The sequence below is a fragment of the Arachis ipaensis genome, chromosome B02 (assembly GCF_000816755.2).
Source record: "Arachis ipaensis cultivar K30076 chromosome B02, Araip1.1, whole genome shotgun sequence".
Taxonomy (NCBI): Eukaryota; Viridiplantae; Streptophyta; class Magnoliopsida; order Fabales; family Fabaceae; genus Arachis; species Arachis ipaensis.
The window spans coordinates 11020694-11030536 of record NC_029786.2 but is presented as its reverse complement, the minus strand read 5'-3'; the positions used below and the strand labels follow the sequence as shown (position 1 = coordinate 11030536).

Genomic DNA, 9843 nt, shown 5'->3' with positions numbered 1-9843 from the left:
CTAATAGTACTAATTCATTAGATAAGAAAAGAATTAAAAGGATTGAGAAGTATTTTAATTAAAAATAAAAGAACTAAAAAGTAATTTTACTATTTAAGCTAACATAACATCATGGTAGAGAGACTTAAGCTGATGTGATCTCAGCCCCTAAAAACTATCTTTAGCTCTGTTTTAATACATAGATAATACATTAACTTTCATATACAAAAATAAGCTGGTACTCTCAATAACTTAACCAGAGACATCTTACATCTTGTATAAAAATACAAGATATAATTTATTCATAAAACACATACACTTATTTTATAGCTATGCCACTTAAAAGACAATCACACACTTCTTCCTACATAGTAATACATGAACTTATTCATATTATGCACGCCACACCACACTCAGAGAAATGAATATTTGTTGCCATGATGCGATCCACTTATCTCCTCTTGGTGCATTTAGTCTCCCATAGAACCTTAAAATTAAAATTTCATAAACAATTGTATTAGATATTGGCTAAAGTTAAAAAGGTTTTGAGATTGAAAAATGCAAATAAAACTCTCCATATGATTTGAGTTGAATGATTGTTAACTAAAAGTAAAACTTTCCCATATCAAATATAAATATATAACTGTATTAAATTAACTAGTATGTTTTTTTAGCTAATTTGTTACATGCGGCCTAATTTCATAACTCTGGTTGTCATAATTATGAGATTATATCCATACAAAATCACAATGAAACCATAACCGTTTCCAATTTTATTTATTTTTTCAAAAATAAAAAATAAAAAAACCTCACCAACAGTCCTTGATTAGACTACTAGTTTTGCAAGGCTAACTGGTTAGAAATGCATCGCAAATAAGCTACTCTCAGCAAACTTGAGTATTAGGCTGCCCTTTGTTGTTGACCCTTGCAACCTCTGCACTAATTCTTCAGTAGTAAATGTTCTCATTATCGTTTTCCTTTTGTATATTGAGGTTTGACATCATTATTTATTTATTTATTTTTATGTTACTTAAAATTATAGTTGTTATAATGTCAATATATCTGAAATTTTTTAAATTTTAGTTTTTATCGACTTTTGGTGGAGTGGGTGTGGCTGGTCTATCTGCTTCGCTACTGACATCTGTATTACCAACAACACTGGAACATCTTCTTGCTCTTGCCATTTGTTCTGCTGGCGGCTATTATGATTTTCTAATTTTTACTTATAATTTGGCTTCCTTTCTTGTTGCTCAAGATTATATTTCAAAATCTTAAATCTTTAAAGAAACATATTGCACTTTTACGGAAAGAGTTGTTATCATGTAACCTAAAGAATACGCCCCTTTAGATTCATATTTTATAAATAAATGTAGATTGGTATGTGACTAAGGATTTAATTGGTTTAATTTATGATCATGCTGATGACTTGTTGCTGAAATTTGGTTGACATATATTTTTGTCAGGTATGTTGCTATATCAAATTTCCCAAGGCGCAGACAGAGTGTGATAGATAAAGTGAAAGCAACAGCAGAGAAGTTGTCATCTGAGCTTGAAGAGGCCATGAAGAAAGATTTCGATGAAGCCATGGAAAATTTGAACAATTATGTGAAAATCCTTGGTAAGCCTTACCAAGATCAAGCACAGAATAGACTTAACATGCTTCTAGAGATTCAAGAGGAACTATCCAATGTTGAAAAAAAACTTAGAACATTGCAAGTTGAAATTCAAAATCTTCATGTCTCGTGACTTTGAATTTGCCGCTTTGCAACCATCTTCATTTTTGCTGATGTTGATGATGCTTAGGAATTCTCCACTATATTTTGGCATAATATTATTTTTCGATTAAGAAAATCTATTATAAGGTGAATTTAGTAATCAAGTCAGGGTATTTGTATACGAACTCCTGATTCATTTAGTTAATTATAATTATGATTTTTTGGGCAAAAAATTTTCTGAGAAAATTTAAAATTATTTTTGACGCTTTAATTTTTTCTGCCGCGCCTGTGCACTATCCCTACAAACTTGCGTCTCCTCTGGGTCCTTCTATGTTGGTGAGCAATTCGAACTCCATATTTACAACCTGTATGTTAGATTATTACAAAGCTTTTGGTTCACTTGTGGAAATATTATGATGAGAGAAAACCAAAGATGGGAGGTGAATGACAGTGAGAAGAGGTTACGACCAAAAACGCAATATTATCTTAACTTTTGACATGATAGGGAATATGATTGAAGTTCTGCAATCATCATTTTTACTAAATTATTTTGGAGAGATAAGGAGATGGATTGCAGGAGAAACATACAGGATAAGAAAAGTTTAGATTGAAATTTTTGGCATGCCTCTACATGCATAGAATGAAGAACACTTTCTTATCATAGCGGTGGTATATATGGGGAACCGTTTTAAGAGTGGATAAAAGCTTGATTCAAAGAAGAAATTTCGACTCAGTCAAAATGACGATGGACACTACTTGGGTGCCAATAATCAATGACAGGATTCAGATGGATCTAAATGGAGAAAAGTTTGATATTTATGTGAGGGAAACATGGTTGGATAAAAATGTCATAGCTGATTTGAGAATGGTCAATGAAGAAGTTAGAAATGATTTTGAAAGGTCAAGAAATACAAAAGAACACATACAAAACCACGAGTAAAAGAGTATGACGTGTAGGATGAAGAGAAGATTCCCAAAAAACCAATGAAATGTGGAGACAATAAATGATATCTAGCTAAATACTACTCCACAGAGAAGTGGAGACTCAGGAAGATGGAGAGAAGTTCTTAGATGTACAATACATGGAGAACTTAAACCTCTCTGAAAATTCAAATTGACCTATATATATTTTTAAGATAATATAGTTAGGAACACTAAAGAAGTGATTCAAGAAACCCAATTGGACTTACAAGGAGGCACATGTTATGAAACAGATGGTGTGCGTGATAGAACAAGAAAATTGGCACAAGAAGAGAGAAGGATAACAAGTTGATCTCAACACCTCTATATCCACCTGGCTTCGTAGACACTATTAAAAAGACAGTGGCTCAATCTTAGCTTGAACAGGCAAGACAAAAGGGAAGAAAGATCCACATAAAAAGAATTAGCAACAAAGGAGAGAGAAAAGGGGACAAATTAGAAAAATATATGTAAGATAAAAATAAAATAAACAAAAAACAGAACAAATTTAGCTATGATTTTTGCTGTGAATTTTGTTACTTGTGGAGTTTGCTGTAAAGATTAGCTACGAATTTTGTCGCAAATTGATTATTTGCAAAATTTTTTACAAAGGTGAGTGGTGATTTTTGTTGCAAATTTTGTTACCTGCAGAGTTTATTGCAAAAATTAATTATGAATTTTGCTGTGGATGTATTATTTGTGAAAGTTGTTGCCACATGAACCTATGAATTTTGTTACGAATTTGGTACACATGAAAGATTTGAAGTTAAATTTAAAATGAAATTCAACAAATTGTCTAATTTATCATGAAATTATTTGCGAATTTTATAGATTTTTCGCGACAAAATTCGCAGATAAGTTACCTGCAAATTTAAAAATTCGCAGCAATAGTTATCCGTGAGCTCATATGCTGCAAATTTTGCAGTAAAAATCGCAGCAAACAAAATTATTTGCTAATTTCGATAAAAATTTGCAGAAAAATCCGTAGCTAATAACCTATTTTTAGTAGTGACGTAAGAATAAAAAAAAGATAGTCACAAAAGCAAAAAAACTAACTAGGAAAGAGTTAGAGAAAATTTGAAAAGTCTAAAGAACGAAGTAGATTATGGGCATGAGAATAAAAATAACAGTTATATAGAAGACATAGCAGGAAAAACAATCAACACTTAGAGGATTGGACCCAACTTATGATGTATTGTAGTGATGGGAATGCAATTTTAGAACAATTTCGGAGGACAATTATAAGTGAAAGAAAAGCTCTAGAGAAAGTCAGCATAAAAACAAGCTAAGGTTCAGAGGAAGAAAAAGAACTAGTTTTAGTCAGGTTGATGATACTAACTTATTGCAATGATCTTGTTTTCTTTGTGGTTGAATTTTGGAGAGTATAGAAGAGTGGGTTGTATAATGTTGTGTGTAAAAATTCTTAATCCATAGTAGCAAAGAAAAGTGTCCAAACTTAGCGGACAGTATATTCGAGTGATGGTAATAGAAGATTATGGTGTGTTTCTTGGATGTTGTTAATATGTTTGAGAGAGTTGGGTGTTTGATATTTGGTTGTCTTCTTAGCTAAGCTATTTAGATAGTGTTGTTTTGAAAAACTATTATCCAAGTTTTAGCTTTAGTATTAGGAGTTACTATATTTTGCCTGTGATTCAAGTTGGAAATAGATTTTTATGGTAGTTTGTACGTACTCGTTGCTTATTTTTCTCTAAGTAAGATTGAGAGTCTTGAATCAATTATAAAAAAAATTAGAGAAAAAGTAAAACAAAATAAATATTATATTTTTTAAACTAAAAAAAATATAGGCGCAAAAACTATATTTCACATTTTTTTATTAATTTAAAATCACGATATCATGCATGCTCTAATAATTATATTGAAATAGATTACCAAGATACTTATTATCTCTATACTCGTAACTAATACATCAGATCTTATCTAACAATCACATTTTTTAAAAATAAAAAATATACATCGTTATTACAGAAGCACATTTTGTGCAAAAAAGGGATACACGTGTTAAATTTTTATTGAAAGATAGGATCAACTTAATGCATGAAAACGATCTTATGTAAAAATATATCTACGTATCATTCTCAGCTTTATTTTCAGAGCATTCTCTTTTTACGACTTTAATATAAACCACAGTTCTTCAATCGTATCAAATTATTACAAGAGTAATCTAAAATAAGCACAATAATTTTGTGCTTATTGGATGCGTCACATTTATATAAATCATTAGATTTTATTAGATAAAAATTAAAGGCTAATATGAAAGAAGAGTATTGATGGACTTTAATAAATATCAAATATTCTAGTACATAAATAAATGTTTTAAATGACAATACTTTAATACACAATACTGACAACAGAATCTTTTATTCTTTAATAATTATTTTTTTTTTAATTTTTTAATAAATTATTAATTTTTTAACAGTATAATTCAAATTATACCATGAATAATTCGAATCAATCCAATTCGAATTACTTGAAAACGCGTGCATGGGTGTAATTCGAATCAGGTTGATTCGAATTAGTATGAGTGTGCAATTGTGTTATATGTAAATGCAGTTCGAACTTACCTGACATATAAACGTGTTTTGGTTGATACATGAATCAGATTTGGCTTTCGCGGATTTGTGTAAATAAATACAAAGAATACTCATATTTTTGTATTTATATGTTTTTTATTTAATTATTTAAGAATAAAAGATTTTGTTGTCATTTAAAATATTATGTATTAAAGTATTGTCATTTAAAGTATTTATTTAGTATTAGGATATTTTGTATTTATTAGAGTCCATCAATACTCTTCTTTCATATTAGCATTTGATTTTTATTTAATAAAATCTAATGGTCTATATAAGTATGGCATATCCAATAAGCACATAATTATTGTGCTCATTTAGATATACCCACAATGGAAATGGATCATCTCTAGTAAAAAAAAATACTTGAGAGAATAAAGTGTGATCTCTCACCTTTAATTTTATAAGTGGGATCAAAATTAAATAAGAGAGAGAAAACAATGAAGGGTTAGATTCAACACTTCACAGCATCTAGTTTTTTTTCGGAAAAGGATCCACTCCCACCCACAATTCACTATCATACATAAAAATAAACTAGTGTTCTCAATAAATTACAAAGCATACACACATTATATCTTGTATAAAATACAAGATATAATTTTATTGATAAAACACACTTAGTTTATAACTATGCCACTTAAAAGGCAATCACACACTTCTTCCTGCATAGTGATACAGGGAACTTATTCATATCATGCACACCACACCACACTACTCAAACAGAAATAAATATTTGTTGCCATGATGGGATCCACTTATATCCTCTTAATTGCTGCAATTGGTGTCCCATAGAACCTTAAAAATAGAAGTTCATAAAACAATTGTGTTAGATATTGGTTGAAGTTAAAAAAATTATAGGTTGAAAAAAACAAACTCTTCAAAATTTGAGTTGAATGATTGTTACAATGTTACCCAAACTTATTAGAGTAAAACTTTCCTGTAGCAAAAAGAAATATGTAACAGCATCATTTTATTTATTTTCTCAAAATAAAATAAAAAACTTACCAACCATCCTTATTTATTTGTCCATTGCTCCTTGATTAGACTACTAGTTTTGCAAGGCTAACTGGTAAGTGGTAACAAATGCATTGAAAATAAGCTTCCCTTAGCAAGCAACAAATTTCCTGCAAGCATTTATATACAAGAGCTAGTTAACTCAAGTTACATTAACTATACCGTTCTTTAATTTATTAAATTCTCACAAAGGACAAGAATTGGATAATAAAATGAGCAATATCAAAAATTAATATAACCGAATATGGAGGGAGCAAATCAAATGACATTCCAAACAAAAACTTTTTCCATTGTTTTGGTGCATTGCGTAACATGAAAAGTAAAAGATGATGCAAATTTAGCAGATAGAGGAACTAACTTACATGTTAAATTATAATTGTACTAATTAACTCATCAATGCTGCTTAGATCGTTTCTCAAATTGTTGGCTGACTGCAGCATTTACATTATCTATCCAGCAACTCGCTCCATCTATCTTCACCATCTGTAATTTAGGTGCTTCCACATCACCATGTGAGAAAGTTTTCATGATCTTGCATTGACTGATCTCAATGTACAAGTATGCTTGGAATTTCAGAGTTGACTTTCCCGTGAAAAAGCTTCCAAGTTTTGGTGATTCGCTCAGAGACAGCTTCCAGAGTTTTGAGAATGTGAGCTCATGTGGCTCGTCCGCCTCTGCTAATACTACTGTTTTCAATGACTCACATTTGGAAATCTTCATGTACCACAATTTATGCAAGCTTTTGGCAGTTGAGAATGTGAACATGTACTCCAATCTGTTGCATTCAGTAACCTCGACTTCCTTCAGAGATGGAAAATTCAAAGTTGAGTTTCCTTTGTAGAAGCTCTCAAGTTTTGGTAACTGGCTAAAAGACAGATTCTCAAGATCTGAGAATGTGATGAGATCTTCATGTGATTTGTCCACTTCTTGTGTTGCCAATACTAATGTTTCCAATGACTCACATTTGGAAATCTTCATCTCATGCAAACTTTGCAAGCATTTGGCAGTTGAGAATGTGAACAGATACTCCAATCTGTTGCATTCAGTAACCTCGACTTCCTTCAGAGATGGAAAATTCAAAGTTGACTTTCCTTTGTAGAAGCTCTCAAGTTTTGGTATCTGGCTAAGAGACAGTTTCTTAAGCTTTTTGAATATGATGACATCATGATCATCATCATGTGGTTGATAATCCACCATTAAACTTTCCAGTGCTTCACAGTTGGATACTTGCAACTGTTGAAGTTGAACAAGACATTTGGCGGCTGAAGAAGTGAACAAATACTTCAAAGATGCACAACCCTCAACTTTCAGCGATGCGAGATTAGAGGAGGCCACCCAGGTGTGCTGTAACCCAATGGATTCAAGCTTGTGCAGATTCCTCAGTTCCAATGCTCGAACAAGCAGCTGTGAATGAAGTATCTCAGGCATTTTTGAGGGGAATATCTCTTTGAAAGCACTGTCGACCACCACAAGCATCAGAAGATTGGGAAGTGGAACCTTTGGAAAGAAATCAAAGACAGATGCGGCATCTGAGTCATGAATATCATTAAAGCCTTGCAATGTCAGATATTTTATGTTTTGGAGGTCCAAATGAAGTAGTCCTTTCTCAAGCATCATCACACCTTCCTTGTCTATTGACAGCCCCTCTAAGTGAGGGGTAACAACCTGCTCCATTGGATTCAAACTTAATAAGAAGGACAACACACGATCATCATCACATGACAACATAATTTACCTTCATTAATGTAACAATGCAATTTTTAAATTTAATAACAATGCATATATATAGCTATCTTAGATGTGCTTCATTCATGTAACAATGGTCATATTTTCTAAAGGTGGCAAGCTTCTCACATTAGATACTGCATGCATTAGGTTCGTTATGAATGTACAAGAATTCCATTATCTAAAGTGTTTGAATTGATACACTATAGCTATATGAAGAAATAAAATATGAATGAGCTGCTTATTATGATAAATAAAGTGAAGGCTCCTCAAAAATGCATATTTTATGGAGAAATAAGTATACCATATATAAAATTAACAAGACTAAAAAGTTATGAATACTTTTAAGACAAGAGCTTTCATACCTTTGGAGCGGAATCTGCGAATTTTTTTATCAGGTTACAATGAGAAACATCAAATTCTATTAACTCGGGCAAATTTGAAATTTGCATTCCAACATAAATGCATGTAAGATTTGGTAAATTATGCAGAGTCAATAATGTTAGCTTAGGGAACACAATAAGCTCCTTATTTGTAGTTTTTTCATTGTCTATTTCATCTTTTGTAACAATTTCAACCAATTCCTCGCAGTTTCTCACATCTAACTTTTTTATGTTAGACATGGCCACTGATGCTGGGAACAAGCTTGTGAGGCATTTACATCCATTCACAACCACTTCTTCCAGACATAGAAAGCTGAGACTACTTCCTTTAGGATCCTTGTTCCAAATATGGCTTAGAGTTGGTAGATGCTCCAAAGTCAATTTCTTCAAAGGAATATCAGTAATCATGTTTGTATCCTCTTCATTTGTTGGTGCATCTTTCACATCAAATATAGTCTTCAAGGAACCACATTTTCCAACCACCAACTCTTTTAATTTATGAAGGGAAGGTAGCAAATGCGATAGTAGTAATGGACACTCGAAATTTGGCAAATTCCACAGCTTCAGACAAGATAGCGTGGAGAAGATGCTAACCTGTTTCACTTTTAACCTTTGTATGTTACCCTTGTCAACTGATTCTGGACACACCGATTTTATGTTTGCACATTCATCAACAATAACCTCCTCCAGTTTGGGAAGACTGAGCTTTCCTTCAGAATCCTTGTTCCAAATATGCCTCAGATTTGGAAGTTTCTCCAAAGTCAATTTCTTCAAAGGAATAACAATATTTGTTGGTGTATCTTTGACTTCAAATATGGCCTCAGCAGAATTGCATCCCCGCACCACCAACTCTTGTAATCGACGGAGGAAAGGAAGTAAATGAGAAGGTAGTATTGCGGTTGTAAAGAATTCATCACACCCTTTCACCATCAAACTTTCCAAATTGAAACCAGAGGAGAAGGCCTCAGCTGGGATATGTACTTTATCAAGCCATAAATCTTTTAGCTCTGGGTGATAGCCAAGATCAAGACTTCTCTGAATTTTGTTATGTCGGGAAAATAGATATAATAAAAAAGATTAATTAGAACTTTAAACATTTCAAATTTTCTATCAGAAATAACAGTAATGGTAAATATAATTAATTACAAAAAAATAACAGATATATTCTGAGTTTTTTAATTGGAAAGACGACTAATCATCTTATCAAATTTAATGGACAAAATTATTTATATGCATTCCACATTGATTTATTGTCAAAATTATTTTAATTAATTATATCTCTTTTGGCGTGACCATAAAACAATACTAACAAAAAAATAATATATTTCCCATTTTCATTTCATTTCTAAGATTTATATCAATATATATTAAAAGGATATATGATCAATTTCTTAACTGGTGAATTTTGTACTAAGATCTTAGCATGTTTAACGTAATTTTGGAGACATTTATAGCCACTTATATTAATTTATATTATAA

The 9843-nt window shown here is 31.6% G+C and overlaps 1 protein-coding gene and 1 long non-coding RNA gene across 3 annotated transcripts in view; one reads left to right on the top strand and one right to left on the bottom strand.

The window, feature by feature from the left end:
• On the top strand, window positions 1044-1821 carry LOC110268705. The gene is made up of 2 exons (XR_002357077.1): window positions 1044-1356; window positions 1443-1821. It is a non-coding gene; the product is annotated as an uncharacterized LOC110268705 (long non-coding RNA).
• The window catches only part of LOC107624973, a 21184-nt gene continuing 16958 nt past the window's right edge, over window positions 5618-9843 (bottom strand). Inside the window, exons 7-10 of one of the 2 annotated variants that reach the window (XM_016327473.2) lie at window positions 8347-9399; window positions 6619-7921; window positions 6248-6366; window positions 5618-6037 (exon numbers count right to left, since the gene is read on the bottom strand). In XM_016327473.2, the coding sequence (XP_016182959.1) occupies window positions 6650-7921; window positions 8347-9399 (2325 nt within the window). In that variant the 3' untranslated portion in view covers window positions 5618-6037; window positions 6248-6366; window positions 6619-6649. Of the gene's footprint in view, window positions 6038-6247; window positions 6367-6618; window positions 7922-8346; window positions 9403-9843 lie in introns of both variants that reach the window. The other variant, XM_021115422.1, reaches the window with a different exon arrangement.